Below are 25,615 nucleotides of genomic sequence, written 5' to 3'. Positions count from 1 at the left end.
CATACAAGTAATGGACTCAATATAGTCTAATGACGCTTACAGTGATGTACGTTTGATACGGAAAATGTTTACTATCTGCCTATTACTTATGGTTTCTTGTTTGTCTTGCTGTGCGGTGAAATAAAATTGGGTAAAAATGCCGTCTTGTGACTGTTTCATTGTCATGATTTAACATGAGGTCTAATCCTACAGTTTTAAAGAGGTAAACTTTACTCGCAAGTTCTTTCTCGTAACGAGAAAAGCTGAAACAAGAGACTGACCCACACCATGTACTCCACCTGCACACCCCCGTGCCAAAGAGGCTTAAGTCCAGACATAGTTTCATGCACTCAGTCGAAGCACTCAGCAGGAGTGCAGAGTCTCAGAGGATGGCCATGTGGTCCCACCACCTCCAGACTGCACCACACAGACTTAACATCGCCCCGAAGGAATCTCTTCCTCCAGGAGCAGAGGAGGCATGGCCAACCTGGTCATGTCTCAACCGCCTCAGAACAGGCACAGGAAGATGCAAGACCCTCATGGCAAAGTGGGGTCTTAGTCCAGATTGACAAACTGTCTGTGATTGTGGACAGGAGCAGACTATGAAACACCTCCTTGTCTGCCCCCTCCTGTCCGAACCATGCACCAGGGAAGATCTGGAAACTTTGACCCCCAGAGGAAGGGAGTGTGTGGAGTGCTGGATCAGAAAAGTTTAGTGATGACACGAAGAAGAAGAAGTCCTGCTGACAAGACAAGACAAGACAAGACAAGGCAATACAGGACATGAAACTGAGTTTTGAAATAAATACTACCCTCCCGTTGTGGGCTATGTGTCAAATGATAAGGCCCTTAAGACATACAACCAAAACGCATTGGGACAATGCATTAAGCATAATCTCGACAACACGTTTCAAGGTAGGGCGTCGACCTTTGACATACTACAACTGACCCATGTAAAAGCTTATTAGAAAGCCCTGCCGGCAAAGATGTGGGGTTGGGGCGTAAAATTTAGATTTTGGTACAGATGGACTTCCCCCTTTTAATTTTTTCCCGTTCCTGTAGGGGGATCCCAGTCTTCAGCTTAGATATTCCCGCCCGTTTCCAGGCTATCGGGGAGGAACTGTGCACGGGACGGTATGACGTAGTGTCGCTGCAAGAGGTTTGACATGTCCTTACTTTTTACCTTTCACTTTCTTTGTATAACCAGGAAGGCCTGAGTCTAACACTTGGATAATTGGATGTGTCTTTGCTGGACACGTAGGTTTGGAGAGATATGTGATGTTATTGCCAACAACACACACCACTAACATTACAAGGCAATCAGACAGATATGTAGCAGAACTCATTCCCTCTAGCATATCATACAGAAACAGCACTGCTCTCTCTGCAAAACATACAGAAACTGTCGCATGACAACCGACTGGAAATTCGATGTACACGATTGAAGTGATATCATAGTGGTTTCTTTATCACAGGTGTGGAGTCAATATGTCTATGAGGAGATGGTTTCTCAGGTGCAAGATGTGCTTCCGTATCATCACTACTTCTACAGGTACGTAAGGGCGCGGTCACAAAGGTCGTGCGATCGTCGTACGATTGCTAATTTCTGGCATTTTAGAGGACAGAATTGTGCGTCTCCTGCAAAGTTCAACTGTCTTGGTACACAAAATTCTGTTCAGGATCCATGTCGGTGGTTGGTTCTGTCACGGCCTGTTTGAAAATCCTATGGTATCAAAATCCCTAAAGCCTTTAAGCTTAGCAATACAGTCAAACTTGACCTCAACAACCACACAGGGAATTGAGGGGAAATTGTTGATGACTAGAGATGGTAGGCTGCTCTAGGGGGTTAGTCGGCCATGTTTGACTGTAGTTGGCTACCGGCAAAACGACCTGTGATATGTTTCAGCCATGAAATGGAAATTTGTGAGGTGGTGTAAGATTATTTCATTGATTTGTAAAAAGATCAGTCTTGAGATGATGACTTAAAACTGTACAAAAGGCCAAGAGATGCAAATATAGACACCATAAACGTCGGAACAAGATCTGAAGTGACAAAACGTGGCATCACACCTAGGTATATATACTTGCTTGACATGAATAAAATTTAAATCTCCTTTCCCTTTTAACTAGCCTGATTGAATCTCGCTTATAGCAGACCGCCCAACATCCGGCCGGCCCCCTAGCGGAAAGTAACAGTCCCGAAAAGCGGAGTTTGCGTTACACAGACTACATTATAACTACATGTTTATTCCGCTCGTTTGTTAATGTTCTACAGTGGTTGGTATAAATAAAATCTATATCGCCTTTCCATTTAAAAACCACCTTTTTCGCGTTTGTCTATGTTCTACAGTGGTTGGCATGGTAGCGGCCTCTGCGTGTTCTCCCGATATCCCATAATAGGCTCGCACCAGCACCGCTTCACGTTGAACGGGTTCCCGCACAAGCCGCACCACCCTGACTGGTATGGCGGGAAGATGGCTGGGCTGTGTCAGGTACGGCACCCTGGGGCCGAGATCAACATCTACGTCACGCATGTAAGTACCCTGGGGCCGAGATTAACATCTACGTCACCCATGTAAGTACCCTGGGGCCGAGATCAACATCTACGTCACACATGTAAGTACCCTGGGGCCGAGATCAACATCTACGTCACACATGTAAGAACCCTGGGGCCGAGATCAACATCTACGTCACACATGTAAGAATCCTGGGACAGAGATTATATATATTAAGTCAGTAGATCACAATCCCAATCTTAACTAACACATATTTACATCTTTGTATTGTTCCAGACCCACACCGAGTACAACCATGAAAACGACAAGGACAAGGCCCACCGGGTGTCGCAGGCATTCGAACTCAGTCAGTTCATACGGTCAGTCATCTCTCATAAATGATGTTAGTAGCGAAACAATAAAACTAAAAGATCTTAGCCTGGTTCCCATCATTATAAGCGGAAACGTGTGTTAAACTGCGCATGCACAGCAAGACGCATTGTTGGTAGTAATAGTCAGTCATAGTCATATGGTGTATGTAATAATAGGAAGCCAAAATCTAAGGCCCCTAATTTGCAAACAGTTATTGCATAGACCATGTTTCTTTCATACTCAGATGATTGTATGTCTAAGGAGCCTTGAACTTTGACATGTTACCCACAGTGCATCCCGCTGCGCTTGCTCACTTTAATATGTGAACCCAGAGGGCTGTCGAATACCTTTCACCCTCTCCATAAGTTTCTGAAAAGTGGTAGTTTAACTTTAAAGGCTAGGGGTAGGTAGCAGGCTAAGACTAGTAGATGTATAGATTTGAGTTGATGGTAATGCTATGTAGATCACAATGATGTGTGTAACGGTCGAGGCTTTGACTGTGATGTGACATACCATTTTCCTTGTAATATCAGCAAGGATGGTATTAGTTGCATGAGCCGCATATCATCTGTAATTATGCTAATATACAGGCTCATTTTGTACTTGATTAAAAAAAGAAGAACTCTGTTACTCACAGGCACACCGGGCAGTGCGCAGATGTGAACATTTTAGCGGGAGATTTGAACAACCAGCCGTTTGAGCTCGGGCTGAAAATCATCCAGTCCAACACTGGGATGGAGGATGCATGGCTGACAGCGGAACATAGAGTATGTGTGTGTGTGTGTGTGTGTGTGTGTGTGTGTGTGTGTGTGTGTGTGTGTGTGTGGCATGTGTGTGTATGTGTGTGTGTGTGTACATGTGTGTGTGTGTTTGTATGTGTGTGTGTGTGTGTGTGTGTATGTGTGTGTGAGTGAGTGTGTGTGTGTGCGTGTGTGTTTGCATACGTGTGTTTGTGTCTGTGTGTGTTTGTGTGTGTCTATAGGGTACTTAAGACACTGTATGGGTGAACTGTCCTTGAATTTGATTTCCCAAATTGGGCCATTTCCGCAGCTCATGAAGTCCAATGTATTAGTTCTGTGCAGCGTTTTGGACACTATTTCATTCTCTTTTCAATTGGTCAACGCTTATAATTTCCCATCAGCATCTACCGAACATGCTTCAAGTTTGATCATTGAAATGAGTACAAATCGAGCTAAATATTTTCATTATACGCGACTTATATCTTCTTCCTCAGAATGCAGAAGATTCCGGCCTGACGTGGAACCTTGATGACAACAACTTCACCTGTTACCCTGACTACCCACCCTGTAGATACGACTATGTCTTGTATAAGGTACGTTCATTTAGTAGTTTCCATACTAGTATTTCAACATGATACCATTCTTTTAATGGATATTGAAGTTGACATGTTTATGCCACTAATGGCACTGAAATACAGCAGATCCTGATAGTGTTCAATTACAATAAGTATTATCCAATGAACTAACTTAAGACGTTTGTACAAAATATACACCTTACTGATGGTAGTCAAATCTCACCTTTAAAGCATTTGTAGGTCTTCAGTTACACATTGTTCGTTTGGGGCCTTTCAGGGGTCTGCCAGGTGCAGGGTGAAGTGTGTCCACTGTGAGACCACCATGCACAAGGTGCCCGGGAAACCCTTCAACTACTCCGACCACGAAGGCGTGGTGGCGCACCTGGAACTGGAGAGGGTGGCAGGACAGACTCAAGGTGAGGCTTGGAAGGCCAGAAAGTCTCATAATTCCACCGGGTGCCAAAATATTAATCAATACCGCCACAGTAAAAAACAAAACGTTGTTATAGAGGCCTTCTTTTTTTCTCATGTAGTGGCATTATGGCATGCGGTGGAATTATGAGAGATAACACAAAGATCTAGAGGAAGCACCAAAGAAGTACCTTCCAAGCATATCTCGATGAAGATTGTTACCTTTATTTCATACAAAGCTAATCATCTTCCCCACCCACGTCTGCTTGGAGAGTGCAAGGAATGGGCATGGAGACGTTAGTTAAAAACCCCTCCGGAAAAATTAAAGCAGACTTTCAAAACCTTATGGGTTTCAGCTTCCATGAAAAGCTACCCCTCCTAGATCCTTTGTAAATGGGTGGTATATACGATATATAATCTAAAAACAAATTTGCGGTAGCTTTACCAAAAGTAACAATTTGTTTTCCTCTTCATCTCCATCAGTTGCACTCATCCCTCCTGACCTGTCGGGGCGTGATGCGTCCCTCCGCCAGGCGGTCCAGATTCAAGAGGAGAAGATCGCCTCCGCAGCCTCCAGCCGGCTGTTCTACGCGGCCGTCCTCCTCATCTGTCTGCTCCTGATGCTCATCACCAACTGGCTCCCTCTCCATCACCTCGTGACGTCACTGCTGAACCTCCTGCTCGGGCTCTTCATTGGCTGGAGCTTCTGGATGGGCGCGGTTGTCACGGAGATGGAGAGGAGGGGTTGCCTGGCAACCAAGAGTGGCATGGAGGTTCTCCTGAACGCAAGCCCGAAGAAAAATATTTAAGATAAATATAACTACTATAAGGAGCACTCTACTGCTGTGACGGTGCAAACGTGCACATTAAAGGACGATTTGGTCAATAAATTACTGTCATCAAGCCGTGGCCTCTCATTTGATTACGTTCTAACATACGGACAATAATCGACATGTGAGAAAGATACAAGGAAGTAATCACTTAATTAGAACATTTGCAAAACAATATTTCTTGAATATTATATGTCAACACCATGGTTTTATCATCAGCGTATTTGCGTTAACTAGGTTTTAAATTATTTCTATATTTATTCACAAGGTATAAAGTCATTAATATCACAAACAACCCAATCTGTGCGAAATCAGGCTGGCCTTAAAGGTATAGTCATAACATCATCCAAGCTGTCTGGATCCTTAGATCATGCAGTGAGATGTTTGAAATGATTCATCGTTAGCAACACTCTTTCACAAACAGTCATCCCCAAATAAATGAAATGACCCCCTTATCTAACATGTTAAAGACGTTAACCTCACGTACGGCCGTACGGTCTTCTCAATATTTACCTGAGTCAACACTGTACCTGGTAAACACCATTGTAGAGTTCACAGGGTCAGTACGGGCACATGATGACTACACTTAGAAGGTATTTATTGATTTTTCTGGCTGTAAAGTACGTAAAGCTGTATGGCTGACAAACCAACCGTCGACAAAATGGCTGACAAGAAGCGCACTTGTATGGGCACGAAAGGTGAAATAATACAATACTTTACTAACTGATATGGTATTTTTGTTCATAGTGCCATTTATTATATTTAAAAGCAATTAAAAAAGTTAACATTTCTTAGAACTAACTAGCATTCCGTTTATAGCAAAAATGTTGGGAAATTACATCCCTCCAGCAAGCATAAGATGTTAACCTCACGCACGCACCTCAATATTTACCTGAGTCAACACCGAACCTGGTAAACAGCGTTGTGGAGTTCACAAGGTCATTATGGGCAAGGTGGTGAACTTATACACTACCTTTCTAACTGTTTCGTTCATAGTGCAATACATAAAAGCAATCGTAACCGCAAATGGTCGCTCTTTCTTACACCTTGCTAGCATTCCCCTTGTAGTAAATGTGCCAAAATACACCCCTCAACAAAACATAACTTATGATGAGCCGTTTTTAACCTTTCACCTTCAAAGTCCCTACATCTCAAGACATACCCGAATCAACACTGTACCTGGTAAACATTATTACGGAGTGCATAAGGTCAGTTTGGAGACGGAGGCATGAAAGCAACTCCGTGTATTGTTTATCATTATTTATTGCTCTGTGTGTTGCTGTGTAAGACCCTGCCTAACTAGCGGATAGCTACAAAGGGCAGACAATACCGTTGAGGTAGTACACGAATTGATTCACCATTAAGACTGTCTAATATGGATGACCATCCACTGCTAGCCTACATACACATGCATCAAAATTGTGTCTGTTGACTCTGTCATGTAAGTGTGTATATCATCAATAAACCAGTCATTTGTAAATTCTTATAACTAGCAACGTAAAGTTTCGGCAGGTGCCTATTGTTAAAATAAATCAATAAATGCCAAAGCACCACCAGCCCCTGCTGTAAAACGTTCTGCGCCTTATCGTAAAGTCCACACTGTACCGGGTACCGCCTCTCTCCGGGGTTCATGGGGTCTCTCGGAACAAGAGGTACAACAGGCGAGAATAACGTTTTAACCACTGGGACGTTGGGGTTGTGTGATGATAAAATCATAGAGATGCTTTTCTGCAAACGTGTCAACCATCAACATAGTAATTATTACTAACTAATTAACATTAAATTTTCAACAGGCGTCCATGACGCATCTCTCTAGCTGCAAATTACACTAAAACCTTGAGAACTGCACGCCTCAAAATAGTATAATTGGCTCGCCCCTTAACTTATCACCTCACATGTTTCTGAAGTCAGCATCGAATTTGTTGGTACTTCCACAGAGATGCCCCTTCTAAGTGTATCATTCCCGTATTTGTGGCCCTTTTTCATTAGTATTGTCAGGTGAATAGTTAATATTTCCGTGAGGTGTCAGTATCATATCTCTTCTCTTGCAAAGACTGATGAATGCTACACCCCCCCCCCCACTCCAATTCGCAAAAACATCAAATGAACTGTCCCTCACCTGATCACCTCACACGTTCGTTAGGTAAACACCATACCTGGTTAACACCCTCCCGGGTCCACAGGAACACTTAGGCACACAGGTGTAACTTCATAATATCTCTACTCGCCATGGATTTGTATGTCTTAATTAAGAGCAAAAGAAAAACCAAGTGATCACTGCAATAATTGTCTGTCAACTTTTTCGGTCGAGGTTTGATATTTTCACGGAAAGCTTATGAAATCATCACGCAAAATAATGAAAGGCGCCCTTCCGTACCTCACGTGACATATGAGAGAAGGTTAACTTTTTATCAGTCTAACGATATCTACGTGAGCAGAAAAGTACGCCCAGTTGGTGAGAGAGAAGTGAGACGACACACCGCCTGTACATTCAAACTTTACACGAACACTCCAAGAGTAACACTACAACACCTTGTTGGTAACAACCTGCTGCCTGAATAGGGAAAACTGTAAGTATTCGGGACCGTGTTGTTTTGTAGTTTATATCAATTTACCTCATCGATAGACCCGTGTGTATGTGTGTATATGTGTGTGTGTGTGTGTGTGTGTTTGTGTGTGTGTGTGTGTGTGTGAGTGTGCGCCTTAGTGATTTTTCTTTAAACAAACATACATAAAATGAAATACTTTGGTATAATGAATGGCACTAAGAACAAAAATACCATATTAGTTAGTAAAGTAGTGTATTAGTTCACCCATCGAGCCCATACAACTGCGCTTCTTATCAGCCATTTGTTAACCGTTAGTTTGTCAGCCATAAAGCTTTAACGTTACGTCCTTTACAGCCAGAAAAATCAATAAATGCCCTCTGAGTGTAGTCACCATGTGCCCGTACTGACCTGCCAGAGCGGTGTTTATCAGGTACGGTGTTGACTCAGGTAAATGTTGAGGAGATAACGAGTGAGAGTGCGCCTTAGTGATTTTTCTTTAAACATTGTGACATTACTTGAGGTTATTAATGCGGCACTGTATATTGGGGCCAAAGTGGGCAAAAAGTCTCGGGATAGTGTCGGGGCTACTACTGTATCAATGTTACGATCACATCTCAGTTATCTAATCATGATGATGAATGAATAAATGAACGATTACAAGGTATAACTTGATCGGACCCTCATATGGTCATATTATTATCAATTACACAGTTTGTAATAATTGGCTATGGAATTAAGAATGGGAAAATTCCAGTCTAAAACCCCACGTTGGACATGTTGACATCTGGCGGGATGTTTCAGTCATCGTCGAATACAACGGCGACGGATGAACAACAACACTCTAATTGGAGATCGAAATAAACAAACAAACAAACAAACAACAACAGCGAGTCAATAAGTACATGGGTCAGTAAGGAGTGACCTCTGCCCGCAATCTGTAGTGTGCTCGACAATTCGTCACCCTAACGAACAGCGTCGGTACTGCAGGGACTACTGCCGTTTAAATTACAACAGGAACTATTTAATAGCTTCCGAGGTATCTTAATATAGAAGTTTCTTCTGCGATATAAATTATATTGCACGACCACAATTATTTGCTTCACAATTTTAATTTCTCTTCAAAGATTCTCCTACGTTAGAAACTTGGCCCGATTACACGAAGCTCTTATCGGCACTAATACACAAGCAGCCCTATAGCTACAATCCCCGAGACATGGAATGTGCCGTCAGTTTAACATGTTAACCTCACGTACGGCTTACCGGCGTAAGGTCTCCTCAATATTTACCTGAGTCAACACCGTACCTGGTAAACACCATTAAGGAGTTCATAAGGTCACTATGGGCAGATGGTGACTATACTTAGAAGGTATTTATTGATTTTTCTGGCTGTAAAGGACGTAAAGCTATATGGCTGACAAACTAACGGTTGAGATTTGGCGCAGTTGTATGGGCACGATGGGTGAACTAATACACGACTTTACTATCTAATATGGTATTTTTGTTCATAGTGCCATTCATTGAAAGCAATCAACAAAGTTAACCTTTCTTATAGCTAACTAATTTTTTTTAGTATTCCGTTTGTAGCAAAAATGTTGGAATGTTGCGAAATTACGTATACATGCCTCCAACAAGCATAAGTTGCTAACCTCACGTACGGTCACCTCAATATTTACCTAAAGCCTGGGGCACAACCCGCCGTACGTGCAATTTGTCCGTACGTTTTTTGTGGAGGCACGTCCGCCACGTATTCCTGAAAACGTTCAGTCTGTACATGGCAGGTGCGTCGCCCGTACTGGCACGTACGGAAGGCGAATCCACAGCCCGAACGCAGAGAAAGTTCTGCATGCACTTAAATTTCTACATCGTGTCTGCGTGCTCCCAAATCCGTGGGAATCGCCACGTGTTCGTACGGAGACGGTACTTACCACTTACGGATACCAAAAGATTGCCCACGTTTTGGCACGTAGACAGCACGCACTTGCAAGTACGGCGGGTTGTGCCCCTAGCTTAAGTCAACACCGTACCTGGTAAACACCATTGTAGGGGTCACAAGGTGGGTACGGACACGTGGGCAAAACAGGTGACAATTTTTCAGGATTTTTTATTTTATTTTTGTGGTAGGAAAGGACGTAAAGCTGCCCAATTAATCGCTGACAAAGGACTGAAAAGAAGAACAGTTGGAAAAATTCTGCTTATATGTCTTGATCATGATCACATCATATGCTCGTAAAGTCCACTTACTAAGTAAAAACATGAGGCACCATTTGGGCAAAATCATACAGATAGCCCTTCTAAACGCCATATTTGGTGTTCTAATGAATAAAAAAATAAAAACTCATAAAAATAGTGACTCTCTTAAAGTAAACCACATAACAGAAATGACAAAAAAAATGATCTTAAAAATTCAATGTGTAAATTGTCAAGTAACTACTAGTTTTCCTGCCAGGTGTCGATGCTTCATCCCTTGCACTGTAAAATTATTTAATATTACTGCAAATTCCCCTCCATCAAAAGTACAATTACCCAATCTTCACCTTATCACCTCACACGTTCGTTAAGTCCACACCGTACGTAGTAATCACCCTCCTAGGGGTCAGAGGTCAGCACTAACACGTAGGCACAACAGGTGAGTTTGATACCCATCTATGTGTTTGTTTTTGATCGGTTCAGAGAAGAAATATCCATCAATCATCACTACAATGGTTGTATTTCTACTTTTGTGGTCAAACAAGGTCATATGTTTCACTCCAGCAGGTGTTATAAAGTCAACTTGAATCATCGCGCTCACGTGACATGAGGGGAAATTCTACTTTTAGGGCAGGGCAAACACGTCTACGTGGGGAAAAGAGTGTGTCTGGCTACTGAGCGGAAAAGAACAATTCACGAAGAAGGTTTCACCCTAATTCGTACCACCCAAGTGTTAAAACCGTGAGTAATCGTTACCTTGTTATGCTGCAGTGTTGCGTCACTCACCTTAGAAATAGACCTTGTGTGATTCGATGGAAACTGAGAATAAGTTTTCTGTGCGATAGCAAACTTTTCACTTTAACACAGAAAAGTTAGATATTAAGGTCCCCTGCCTATCCATTGATTTATTTTCACCCTATCCAGACCAGGCTTTTTTGGGATACCTGGGACGGGGCTCTTTTGACCCCCCCTTCGTATTTTCAAAACGGCTTGAGTTACGATAACCAAATTTGGAGGGGATGATGTACTAGTAAACTTTTATATTTTCTGTAAGTTTGGTATCGTTATGACGCAATATGACGTAATTATAACGTCATAATGCCATATTTTAGGCTAAAATCGTCTATATATGAAATTTCCGCTATACTTAAATGTATTAAAGAAAACAATGACTATAAAGGTTATCGTCTTGGTGTCTAAGTCTGCCAAGTCTTTCGTTGCCAATGACGACGACACTGACGCCAATATGACGTCAGAAAATGACGTCATTTGTCGGCCATCTTGGATCGACAAGCTTGAATTTTCTAAAATACGATTTTTCCCCATATAACCCCAAAACCCAATGGAAGTGGACTAAAAAGGTTCAAATGATTATGTTATGTAAGAAAATAAAAGATTTTGACGGAATTTGAGTAAAAATAACATGTATTTATCGTTGAAAATGGCATTGTCCGCCATCTTGGATTTTGACCCATGACGTCATCAAATTAGCATAAATTATGAATAAATAATTAGAAATGTAACTTAAAATTGCACAGGATCTTAATGATATCGATAAACAAGTTTGGTATAGCAAGAAAAATGTGAAATCCCATAATTCAAACTGAAATTAGTAAATTCGGTAAAATAAGCCTGTCAGAAACCCGTTGCCATGGCAACACGAAAAATCACAAACTAAATTTTTTTCCACGGAATTGTTGCTAACAATATTTTAGGAAAAGTCACCAAGTTTCGTAGTCCTAGCACACGTCGTTCGGCAGTTATAACACGTCAAAGTTGGCGCAGGCACTTTTAGCCCCCCCCCCCGGTCTGGATAGGGTTAAATCATCATGTTACAAGCAACTTTTGTGTTTTTGCCAATGGGTGCCATGGAAACCAACATACCTAATGCGCTAGTTAGAGGTGGACACACTTTGACTGATTTCATGACAACCAAAAGCAGATTGTCTATATTGCACTAAATCTGTCCTGACAAAGGAAATAGATTAACAAAGAAAAAAAGTTACGTGAATATACAATAGTGAGTGGGTGGAGGCCGGCTAGTATTGGGGGAATTTAAGTATCAGTGTTTGTAACGAACATGCCATAAGATGCGATTTGTCATTGGGAATACAAATTTAAGTTTTATCGCATTCAGTCCTCAAATCCTGATGTAACGTATTATTCTGAAGCTCGTCATTATTAACTAACATCAAAGTTGAACAAGTCACGTCTAAAACCCCTAGTGTGACGTGTTTGCCACTTTGGCAGGGTAGGGCCGTTATCTTTATACTTTGTACCTGGTGCCACCTTCCACTGACGTTTAAAGAACAAGTATGGATACGGTATTCTTCAAGCAGAGGTTGGGTCCCGTAGGTAGTAGTGGCTGGGATTTTTGAGGGAAGCGAGCCAGTAAAAAAAACAGATTGAAATAAAGATTCAGACTAACTGTTCCTCACATCGTCCCAACATAATGCACAAAGAGTGAAAACTGTAGGTAATTGGGCACAATTCTTATGCTGTAGGTTTGTTTATCATTTTACTAGACACCGTGTGAGACGGTGTATCCAATGTATCCAATGCAAACATAGGAAACTCCATCTTTTAAACCAGCAAATGGTATGGCTTGAGCTTGATAGTGAGGTTCTTTCTTAGTTACTTATAGCATCCTAATCAGTAATTATTGATTACAAAATATAGATTAATCGTGCTTTCATATCGTTATGTTCTTATCAATTGCACAGCTTCTTATTACTAAGTTGTGGATTTGAAAACGGAGAAAAATCCCGTCTAAAACCCCAAGTTGACCATGTTTACATCTTTCGGCAGCGCGGGTATGTTTGTACATTGTACCTGGTGCCACCTCCCACTGGCGGTCAAAGGTCAAGTAGGGGAATAACGTTCTACGGCTACATACATACTGTCATGTGTTGTCAGTAAATGAAGATGGCGGAGTGAGCATGTCGGTTAGCCTGCGAAAGAGTCTATCCTACGTAAATATGTTTAGTTCTTAAATCGCATAAAATAGATGTCAAGTCATTACCCATAAGGCTTAGCTGATGTTCAAAGTTAGAATTCTTCTGATGTAATGATGATGACAAGCACACACATTGGGCAGTAAAACTACAGGATAGATCATCATTTACTAATCTGTAAAATTTGCAAAAAAAGGGAGAAATTCCTGTCTAAAATTCCAACTTGGACCGGTTGAAATGTATTGGCAGCGCAGGTATGTTTGTACATTGTACCTGGCGCCACCTCCCACTGGAGTTCAAAGGTCACGTAGGGGAATAACGTTCTATGGCTACATACTTGTGTTGTCATGGATAGTGATTAAGAGAGATTGGCCCATGGACCGAGCCTATATATTGCACGTAAACATGCTCTTAAATTGCAAAAAAACAAAAAAAAAACAAAAACAAACATCCACTACCAATAAGGCTTAGGTGATGTTGAAAAGTTCAACTACTTCCATCAATATTTGTCTGCTAAAGCGAGATGAAAGTTGGTTCGCATATATTAATGTGTTGTTTTGTGTATGTGTGGGCGCGCGTGTATATTCGTATATGTGTTTATCTGTGTTTATGTGTATATGTATTGTATAAAAAATATGTGTGCATGTTTGTTTGTGCGTGCCGTTGGGTGTGAATGTGTGAGTGTGCTTATGTGTTTATATTTACGTGTGTATTTATGTGTGGGTGTCTGTGTCTCTTTCGAACTTGCATGTCAGTCAAGTACATGCAAGCTTTATACCTATTTCTCTGTACTTCGTTCAGGCCAACATGGCGGCAGGCCTGAACCTCCAGCCTCAGACCGTCGACGGTCGCCTGAAGCTTGACCTGAGTAACCAGGGTCTGACGTCCATCCCGGAGGAGGTGTTTGATATCACCGACCTGGAGTTTCTAGATGTGTCCAGAAACAAACTAACTAGCATCCCGGAAGCAATCGGCCGTCTGCAGAAACTATACCGTTTGGACGCTGACGGCAACATGCTGACAAGTTTGCCACAGGCGATCGGTTTCTTGCAGAAATTGACACACCTGTACATTTATGATAATCAGCTGACGGAGATGCCCTCATGCGTATGCTTGCTCCCAAACCTTGAGGTGTTAAGTGTCCGTAATAATAATCTCTCCACCTTCCCTCCTGAAGTGGAAAAGCTGCAGAAACTGACACACCTGTTCATTAATGGTAATCAGCTGACGGAGGTACCCTCAGGCGTGTGCTCGCTCCCTAACCTTGAGGTGTTAAGTGTCGGTTATAACCCCATCAGACGTCTACCCAGTGACGTCACGCGACTCGCCAGAGTGAAGACTCTCGGTATTAACGACTGTCAGTTTGATGAGTTCCCCAGACAGGTGCTGCAGCTGAAGACACTGGAGAAACTGTATGCTGGTGGCTGCAAGTTTGACATGGTCCCAGATGAAGTGGGAAACTTACAACACCTGTGGTTCTTGGCACTGGAAGTCAACCTCCTCAGAACCCTGCCGAGCACCATGAGTCACCTGCACAACCTACGTGTGGTCCAACTCTGGAACAACAAGTTCGACACGTTCCCAGAAGTCCTGTGTGAACTACCTGCCATGGAGAAACTGTACATAAAGAACAACAACATCACCAGGCTCCCAACCGCCCTTCGCCGAGCAGACAAGCTGAAGGACTTGGATGTTTCTGGCAACCCCCTGACATACCCTCCACAGGATGTGTGTAAACAAGGCACCGGCGCCATCATGGCCTTCCTGAAGCAGGAGGCTGAGAAAGGTGGGACATGATTAAGACAGACTGTCAAAGAGACTTTAAAGAGACTTTGGTTATTATAAATTACTTTTTTTTCACTTCCATTAGAGCCGCTCTATTTATGTTTATGTTTTGATATAATATTTAGTGCTCCATAGTTGAGTTTTCATATTGTTTGTTTAATACACAAAATTTCAGATTTCGAATTCCACCTGCATATAGGACCGTGCGTGTATGTCAAATTGGAAATTGGAATCCAGGAGGATTTAGAATTCTTCTATGAGAATTAGAATTAATTTTTTAAACACTTAATGTACTGTTTTTTTTATAGTACAGCCTGTGGTTTACCTTACATTTTCCAATGAGATGAGAGAATTCATATAATATATCTAACATCTTTTTCACCATAAAGGTATTGATGTAAAGATCCGTCAGGCCTTCAACCTTCTGTCCGTTAAGGTGACGGAAAGCCAGTGGAAGCCGCTCGCCCTTATATTATATATTATATTATATGCAATGACTGAAACGAACATGCGTTCTTTTATTCAGAAGAGAGAATTCTCCAGGCCTTCAACCGCCTGTCCGTGAGGGCGAGTCAAACCCAGTGGAAACCTCTCGCCCGGAGCCTGGGGCTCAGCAACAGGGCGATGGACGTCATCAAGGTGAGATTATTGTTTTACTAGCTTTACAGAGAAATAGAGAGAAACTAGCATCAACGCTTGTCTTTAAAAAATCAATCTTCTTTAAATATTTTCATCATGCTTACGTCTAAAAAGCCTTAGCCGCGATCCTAATTCCTTTTTAAAATAATATTTAAAAAAAAACTTATTTATCACATGATTATTCACAAATAAACTTATAACCGTAAACAAAACAAACATACATCTGATGTTTTACCTGGATTGAAATCATTGACATGTGATACTTTACAATGACTTATTCTGCTCCAGACACAACTTATGGCCAGCTGTATCAGTAAAGGATTTGAACTGGAATGAAACCATTATCATATGATAATTTGCAATAATTCATTTATCAGGCTTCCGCTCCAGACGATGTTCCTGACCAGGTGTACCAGACCCTGGTACAGTGGAGAGAGAAGGAAGGTGAGGCGGCCACACTTTCCGCCCTGGAGCAGCACCTCAGAGACCTGGACTTCCAGCAGCTGGCGGACCAGCTTTTACCAGAACCCAGGGTGGGGTGACCTTTACAATTGAATTTTGACTTAGACTAGTGCCGTTTCAGTAATTGTTCAGCTGTTTTGACATCATGGTTGGATACAAATACTTTATGGGACGCTGTAAACTTTGATGTCTTTACTTGTGGTGAAAATATCAAAATGACGACTATGAAGACAATAATTTACGTTAATATAGCCAAAATGTGTTAAACAAGAAATGGAATATGTGAATTTCATTAAGTTGTAAAGTAAAACACCATTTTTTCCTCAGACCCCAGACCGTAGAGGCCAAGAAACTGGAGCCGTCGGTTCAGTTGTTGGCCAAGAGAAAGATGGGCTGCAGAACAGGTATGAGAATATTCAAAGTCTGTTTGATATCTAAGGCAAGTCAAGGGCAATTTGACAACAAATCAGTTCCAAACAAAGCCACTCCTTCTTGCTAATATGAAGTAGAATATTCCTGCACATCTAGATCAGTTTTGATGATGTATTTTCCAGCGCGAGGAGATACCCCAGCGTGACGGTTGACCAGAAGTTTCCCATCATAAACTTTGACCGACTTGAGGAACAGTCCATTCTCGGCCGTGGGGGGTTCGCCTACGTGAAAAAAGCCCGACATCTGCACTGGAAGCAGGACGTGGCCGTCAAATGTCTGCTGACTCGCCAGATAGAAGGAAGGTAGGGTTTGATTTCTTTTATTTACGTTTACAAGTATCACGATGGCTTGAACCTTATACAATCTGCGCATGTACACATGATTGTTTAGTCGTTTTTAATATCAAAAATAAATGACCTAGAACAAATACAAAACATATTTTTGTTATGTTTTTATACCTCAAGTGAGCAAGAAGTGCTGTATTCTGAAGCGAGGAAACTGAACCTGGGAAGCCGATCAGACCACGTCATCAGTCTGCTGGGGGTCTGTCTGGACCCAAACTTCGCCATCGTGATGCCCTACATGGAGAACGGCTCTCTGGCCGGGCTGCTGCGGGATGTGGACGTGCCCTGGGCCCTGAGGTGGAGAATGGCGCACGAGATCTCCCTGGGGATGACTTTCCTGCACTGCCAGAACCCACAGATTCTCCACTGTGATCTGAAGGCAGAGAACGTGCTACTGGATGGGGACTTCCATGTCAAGGTACAGATTACAACATTCCTTGCTGATGTGATGTTGAAAGAAGACATAAAATGGCATTTTATTAGATTGTCATTTTTTAAAATTGCTCTTTACAATGCTTTTCCTAAAATCGAATTTCATTCCATAATTTGAATGAAATATCAGATTTCAGACTTTGGGCTGTCCAAGTGGAAAGCCGAATCTCGTGTCGTCACTAAAACCAGCCCGGAAGGAAGCACTATCACGCATGCGCCGCCGGAGTTCCATTCGAACATCAACCTGGCTCCAAACACCAAGTTTGATGTTTACAGGTAATAAGTAGGCTAGTACTGATAGTATTTTCTATATTACCTCAAATTACATAGAGGAACACTTACTTACCCAGTTATACTGTATTTTCTCAAAATGCAACATTTTAAGGGTGTTCCAAATAACTAGACCGATTTTTCTATCAGATAAAGCGCAATTTAGTATGTTCCTCTTCTCATTCCACAAACCTATGTAATAATCATCATCATAACATCTTGCCGCTCAATATTGTGCCTTCTTCTTGTGTTCAGCTTTGGTGTGCTGCTGTGGGAGATTGTTACTAGAAGGCAGCCTTACGCACGTGAGTTGAGTTCATGATGTTATACTGCGCAATCCACCATAAGCCTTGTGTAGACTTGCATCCGGAAGTATACTATTATTAAAGGGGCATTCCACTCCAGAAGGGAGTATTGTTTTCCAATAGATAATGTGTCAATGAATACATAATCAGCCGAATTTTGTGGAATTCACCTTTGGATGAATTACGTGATGTGTGTTTTATAAAACAATAATGACTCTCACTAAACCCATGCAGACCCTACCCATGCATTCCCTATACGCATAGACACTTTGTTTATCGTACATATTTTCGGAATAAATGAGGTACGCTAAGCACACCGAGAAGGCAAATTGCTCATAAGATAGCAAAGAATACAAGAACAAGACGAGATTTCTTAGCGTACCTGAAATTAGTTTTGTAACCTTACCTAAAAGTTTTGCATTGTATTCAGCCATAGGATTAATTCAATTAGAGGGTACTTGGGGAGTTTAGTAGAACATTGAATGCTTTTGAGGCATGTGGAGCAACTGGGTACTTTACCGTATAATGTGAAGTAGTGTGCATTTATCACTTCCTAAAATTGATATCTATCGGAAAATAACACTCCCGTGTGGAGTGGAATGCCCCTTTAAGGGATATATTGACGGTTACGTTTGGTATTTGGTTAATTAAGATACAATTTTTATCTATTTTGTTACCAGTTGCTGCCAATTCTGCCCTGATCTCCATGGCGGTCACCATGGGTCAACGACCTGACCTGACCCTGATCCCCACAGACCGGGAGGACGTGACGTCAGTGAGTCAGCTGATGCAGACATGTTGGAGTCAGGACCCGGAGGACAGGCCCACATTCGACGGTGAGAAAGATAGCCTCGTGTCAGACTAAGACCTCTGTGTCTACCCTGAACACCGTACAAAACATGAAATCCTCGTAAAACCGTTTCCCTTTGTTCCATAGCCAAATCAAACTTGATACAATGAAGAACTAAGGAACTTGTTGTCAGCCTCGCTTGTTTATGCTTGGGCTGTATTTGAAACATGAAATTACCAGAACACCAATTCAAACTAATAGAAAATTAAGAGACCCCCTATAAATGTAGCCTTCTTCTCCGGTCACCAGCAGTTACGTTACTCTTCACAAGTGAAATACAAAAAGACTGAACATAATCTATTACCTGCATGACAACATAATATGTTACCTGATAACAATATCAATTACCTGACAGCCGGTAAAGTTTGTTCCTGTCTTCTCCCCAGACTGTGCTGACCGACTCCGCCATGTGAAGGACAGGTTCAGCCGGGAGGAGATTCGACAGGCAATTATCACTGTGGAGAAGATGAAGGTATGACACTCATTTAATTGTATCCATTGTCCTGCTGAGGATTTTGTTTGCATATTTAACCCCCTAAGCTGATAATTAATCAGATCAGTAAAACACTCGGTATGCCACGTTTAAGTGAAAAATGCCCAAATCACATAAAGATACAGGACACACGTACAGACATCATATATGTACATCCCGTATACGGGATCAGCATGACAAGGGAACATTTTCCTGACCCCTCTAAGTGCCGATACCTTGTTGTCTGACGAGAAATGTGTTCAAAACGTACGGTAGATTAAGAGTGTTGCATTGCATGTTTGCATTGACATCTCTTATGACAAAATACAACCAGTTACGGATTGCAACTCTGGGGCAGTACTGTTGATTTGTGTGACTATACAATAAAACAACCTTGCAGACTGTTAACAAAGCGGTAGCCTCGACAACAATAAAGTCGGACTGGTGGGTTTGAGGAAAGTATTTTCTTCTTTTCTATGACTCCGACATGTCCCGTAGCTCTTGCACATTAATAGTTTGGATTTGACATTCATTCTACTTTAATTTTATTACAGGCTGCAGCTAGCAAGAAGTAACAGTGCTGACAACTCTATACGAGAACTTGTCAATTGTGGTGACTTCTCTGCTACTTCTACTGTAACAGTAATGGCGTATTATGTAAAGCCGTGTAAGGGTAGGTCACCTGAATTTCGACCGAATCACTCGGCCTTCTTCGGCAATCTGATTGTTCTGGACACGTGACTTGTATCACTTGTGACGTCAGCAATTAGTCAAGTTTTGTTGTCAGTCCAGAGAGACCGAGTCAGAGAGCTGGAGAAGACTGGTGGATTTGGCAGAAAATTCCGTTTAATCCCAACTCCTGAGTTGAAGAACAGTTTAACTTTTCCATACTGTACACACGTGTATTCTTCCAACTCAGATTAACTTTATGCTAAGATTAGTCTGCTTGATCACTGCATAATATCTGCTAGTTTGGCTCAGTTATAGTTAAGGTTTTGAGGCACGTCAGCTATATTTGTGAACAGACCAGCACTGTACAACAGATTGAAATGATGATGATACAACGTGAAAGCTGTCGGAATGATTGACTCGTCTTGGAACCTTTAGTTCCTGTGATGAGCTGATGTAATGTACTCAAACAAATACTTAATGTGTAAGGTGGAATTGAAAAATGGACAAAATGTATCAGAATGGCACTACTGAGACATCATTTCTATCTTCTTAGATATGCGATTGTAGTGTTGCAAAATAGGTAGGTTTAGAAAAATAATAGAAATTGGCCACAAGGACTGAATAACATGTAAAAGGACTTAGCTAACCACAACATTACAATGTACGTCCCACGGATGGTGTTATGTTAGTATCACATGTGGTTAGTATTCTGCAGCTGTAATATTTACATTTGAACAATTCAAGAGATAAGTATTGATACATTGGTTAGTATTCTGCAGCTGTGATGTTTACATTTTGAACAATTCAAGAGATAAGTATTGATACATTATGTAGCATAAACAAGAGTTAGAATATACATGGTTAATCAAAATACACAAAGCTGTTAACAGTTTTAGCCGATTTTATATTACCAAAGATAAATACTGTAGTGCTTTGATAGCGATCAAATGATGTTCATAATATGTTGTCATGGCACTTACAATGATGTACTATCGGCAGCGCAAATGTTTTCATAGTTTATTGTGCTCATAGCTATTTTCATTGTTAATCTTGTAGTGCGATGAAATAAAATTGCATGGGTGATGTATAATGACACCTGGTGTTTGATGGACAAGTATGTAGCCCTTTAGGTTTGATCCTTCAACCTTCAACATTAAACTTTGCATGTCATAACCAGTAAACAGCCTCAAGGCGTAACGCACCCGTTTTGTTTTGCACAAAGTTGCGGAAAAGCAGCGTTACATTGACCTACAAAACTCTTCATCCTGCATCCAAACCAAACGATCCATGGAACGAACCGCTTCTTTCAAAATTCCTTTTTGCGGTAAATTACATATGATTATAAATATTGTATACTTTTGCATGTGTGTTAAAAAATGAAAGCAAATATGGCAGACTAAGTAAAATACCACGAGCAGAATAGAAGCCAACATTTTCCACATACCATACATGTTTAAAACACAGGCTATTGGTGTTTATGCGATATGCAATGCAATATGCAATGATATATTTAATTAATATCACTTTTTCTTTTATCACTTCTATTTTTGATAGATAAAGGAGTTTACTTTGAATAAAAAGCATATTTAGGGATTGCATGACATAGATTTATATTACTGTAACTAGAATAGATGGTATACACGGTCTATTCATGGGGTACATGTTTTCACATGGTAGCGAACGAGGAACCATCCAAGGAACCAAGGAAGGAAAGATTCTGTATTCTAGTAGTATGTATCTTTCGTATCTTATGTATGATTTTTCTGTTACGTTAACCTTTCCGTTATATGATGTAAGACTCACAAATAATAGCTGGAATATCAGGCTAATTGTGGATCTGAATAAAGTAAAGTTCAGAGCTGTTCCCCCTTATATACTGCTGCACGAGAAGGTTAGGAACCAGCCTTCTTAGTAAGCTCTGCGATCCTGTTTTTTTATTATGATGTACTTGGTATTTATTCATTTATGTATTTACTGGTATAAGCAATGTGCTGCCTTTCATAGAAAAAACAAACAGAAGCTGCAAGAAAGCGTGAGTCCATTGAAACGTTGATTTGTACTAATTCTGTATTCAAGTTATGTATGTATCTTTCGTATCTTATGTATGATATTTCTGTTACGTCGTCCTTTCTGTTTAACGATGATTAAATTGTTAATCTGTTTAACGATGATTAAAGATGCATTAGATGACATGCATAGACCCACGAAGAATAGCAAGTCGTCGCCCTAACGAGAAGCGTCGGTACTGCAGGGGTGGTGAGAGACTACTGCCGTTTAAATTACAACAGGAACTATTTAATAGCTTCCGAGATATCTTAATATAGAAGTTTCTTCTGCGATATGAATTTTATTGCACGACACACAGAGCTCTTATCTAAGTATCTATACTTCTGCACAAGCACAATTATTTGCTTCACTATTTTATTTTCTCTACAAAGATTCTCCTACGTTATAAACTTGGCCCGATACACGAAGCTCTTATCGGCACAAGCACCCCTCCCCGAGACATGGAATGTGCCGCCAGTTTAAGTTGCTAACCTCACGTACGGCTTACCGGCGTAAGGTCTCCTCAATAGTTAACTGAGTCAACACCGTACCTGGTAAACACCATTAAGGAGTTCATAAGGTCACTATGGGCACATGGTGACTACACTTAGAAGGTATTTATTGATTTTCCTGGCTGTAAAGGACGTAAAGCTATATGGCTGACAAACTAACGGTTGAGATATGGCTGAAGAAGCGCAGTTGTATGGGCACGATGGGTGAACTAATACACGACTTTACTATCTAATATGGTATTTTTGTTCATAGTGCCATTCATTGAAAGCAATCAACAAAGTTAAACTTTCTTATACCTAACTAATTTTTTTTAGTATTCCGTTTGTAGCAAAAATGTTGGAATGTTGCGAAATTACATGCCTCCAACAAGTATAAGTTGCTAACCTCACGTACGGCCGTACGGTCACCTCAATATTTACCTAAAGCCTGGGGCACAACCCGCCGTACGTGCAATTTGTCCGTACGTTTTTTGTGGAGGCCACGTCCGCCACGTATTCCTGAAAACGTTCAGTCTGTACATGGCAGGTGCGTCGCCCGTACTGGCACGTACGGAGGGCGAATCCGCAGCCCGAACGCAGAGAAAGTTCTGCATGCACTTAAATTTCTACATCGTGTCTGCGTGCTCCCAAATCCGTGGGAATCGCCACGTGTTCGTACGGAGACGGTACTTACCACTTACGGATACCAAAAGATTGCCCACGTTTTGGCACGTAGACAGCACGCACTTGCAAGTACGGCGGGTTGTGCCCCTAGCTTAAGTCAACACCGTACCTGGTAAACACCATTGTAGGGGTCACAAGGTGGGTACGGGTACGTGGGCAAAACAGGTGACAATTTTTCAGGAAATTTTTTATATTTTTGTGGTAGGAAAGGACGTAAAGCTCCCCAATTAATCGCTGACAAAGGACTGAAAAGAAGAACAGTTGGGAAAATTCTGCTTATATGTCTTACTACTGTTCCAGTATGTCTTGATCATGATCACATCATATGCTCGTAAAGCCCACTTACTAAGTAAAAACATGAGGCACCATTTGGGCAAAATCATACAGATAGCCCTTCTAAACGCCATATTTGGTGTTCTAATGAATAAAAAAAATAAAAACTCATAAAATGGTGACTTTCTTAAGGTAAACTACAACCTACATAACAGAAATGAAAAAAAAAAATCTTAAAAATTCTATTTGCTAAGTAGTACATTGTCAAGTGACTACTACAGTTTTCCTGCCAGGTGTCGATACTTCATCCCTTGTACAAAATTATTAAAAATTACTGCATTAAACCTACAATGGCCCAATCTTCACCTTATCACCTCACACGTTCGTTAAGTCCACACCGTACGTGGTAAACACCCTCCCTAGGGTTCAGAGGTCAGCAGTAACACGTAAGCACAACAGGTGAGCTTGATATCCATCTAAATGTTTGTTTTTGATCGGTTTAGAGAAGTAATATCCATCAATCATCACTACAATGGTTGTATTTCTAATTTTGTGGTCAGACAAGGTCATATGTTTCACTCCGGCAGGTGTTAAAAAGTTAAGTTGAAACATCTAGCAAAAGGCAGACAGGCCTGCCCATGGTGTAATACCTCACGTGAGTCGAGGGGAAATTCTACTTTTAAGGTAAGGCGCATGCGCTGGGCAAACACGTCTACGTGGAGCAAACAGTGTGTAAAGTTACTGAGTGGAGCAAACAACCCAAGAACAAGGTTGCACCTAAATTTGCACCACCGTGTTAAAGCCGTGAGTAATTGTTACCTCGTTATGTTATAGCTTTGAGTCACTCACCTTACAAATAGACCTGGCGTGACTCGTTGACAACTACGAAAGTTTTCTGTGCGATAGCAAACTCTTCACTTTAACACAAAATAGCTAGATATTAAGGTACCTCTTCATTTTAACACAGAATAGCTAGATATCAAGGTCCCATGCCTATCCATTGATTTATTTAAAATCATAATGTTACATGAATGTTTTGTGTTTTTGCCAATGGGTACCATGGAAACCAACTTGCCTTTGACTGATTTAATGACAACCAAAAGCAGATTGTCTATATTGCATTAAATCTATCCTGACAAAGGAAACAGATTAATATTAACAAATAGAAAAAAGTTACGTGACTATTCAATAGTCACGTTATACGCAACGTGACTGAGTGGCCGGAGGCTAGTATTGGGGGATTCAAGTATCAGTGTTTGTAACGAACATGCCATAAGATGCGACTTATCATTGGGAATACAAATAAAAGTTTTACCGCATTCAGTCCTCAAATCCTGATGTTACGTATTATCAAAAAGCTCGTCATTATTAACTAACATCAAAGTTGAACAAGTCACGTCTAAAACCCCTAGTGTGACGTGTTTGCCACTTTGGCAGGGTAGGGCCGTTATCTTTGTACTTTGTACCTGGTGCCACCTCCCACTGACGTTTAAAGAACAAGTATGGATACGGCATTCTCCAAGCAGAGGTTGGGTCCCGTAGGTAGTAGTGGCTGGGATTTTTGAGGGAAGCGAGCCAGTAAAAAAACAGATTGAAATACAGATTCAGACTAACTGTTCCTCACATCGTCCCAACATAATGCACAAGGAGTGAAAACTGTAGGTAATTGGGCACAATTCTTATGCTGTAGGTTTGTTTATCTTTTTACTAGACACCGTGTGAGACGTGTTTCCAATGTATCCAATGCAAACATAGGAAACTCCATCTTTTAAACCAGCAAATGGTATGGCTTGAGCTTGATAGTGAGGTTCTTTCTTAGTTACTTACAGCATCCTAATCAGTAATTATTGACTACAAAATATAGGTTAATCGTGCTTTCATATCGTTATGTTCTTATCAATTGCACAGCTTCTTATTACTAAGTTGTGGATTTGAAAACGGAGAAAAATCCCGTCTAAAACCCCAAATTGGACATGTTTACATATATTAGCAGCGCAGGTATGTTTGTACATTTTACCTGGTGCCACCTCCCACTGGAGTTCAAAGGTCACGTAGGCAATGACGTTCTCTCTATGGATACATGATTGTATTGTCAGTAAATGAAGATGGCGGAGTAAGCATGTCGGTTAGCCGGCGACAGAGTCTAACCTACGTAAATATGTTTGATTCTTAAATCGCATAAAACAGATGTCGAGCCATTACCCATAAGGCTTAGCTGATGTTCAAAGTTTGGACTCTTCCGGTGTAATGATGATAACAAGCACACATTGGGTAGTATATACAAGAACAGGGTAGATCGTCATTACTGATCTATGAAATTTGCAAAAAAAGTGCGGACATTCCCAGTCTTGTATCGGTGAAATGTC

At 41.2% G+C, this 25,615-nt stretch overlaps 1 protein-coding gene across 1 annotated transcript in view; it reads left to right on the top strand.

Annotated features, from left to right (window-relative positions):
* Positions 1-25,615, top strand: part of LOC118408560 (leucine-rich repeat and IQ domain-containing protein 4-like) — a 135,459-nt gene that overhangs the window by 10,197 nt on the left and 99,647 nt on the right. The window contains exons 4-5 of the mRNA XM_035809369.1: positions 16,306-16,382; positions 16,533-16,712. Of these exons, the coding sequence (XP_035665262.1) occupies positions 16,306-16,382; positions 16,533-16,712 (257 nt within the window). The remainder of the gene's footprint in view (positions 1-16,305; positions 16,383-16,532; positions 16,713-25,615) is intronic.

This window comes from Branchiostoma floridae, unplaced genomic scaffold (assembly GCF_000003815.2).
Source record: "Branchiostoma floridae strain S238N-H82 unplaced genomic scaffold, Bfl_VNyyK Sc7u5tJ_193, whole genome shotgun sequence".
NCBI lineage: Eukaryota > Metazoa > Chordata > Leptocardii > Amphioxiformes > Branchiostomatidae > Branchiostoma > Branchiostoma floridae.
The sequence above is the reverse complement of the archived record's forward strand: the minus strand, read 5'-3'. Positions and strand labels throughout refer to the sequence as shown.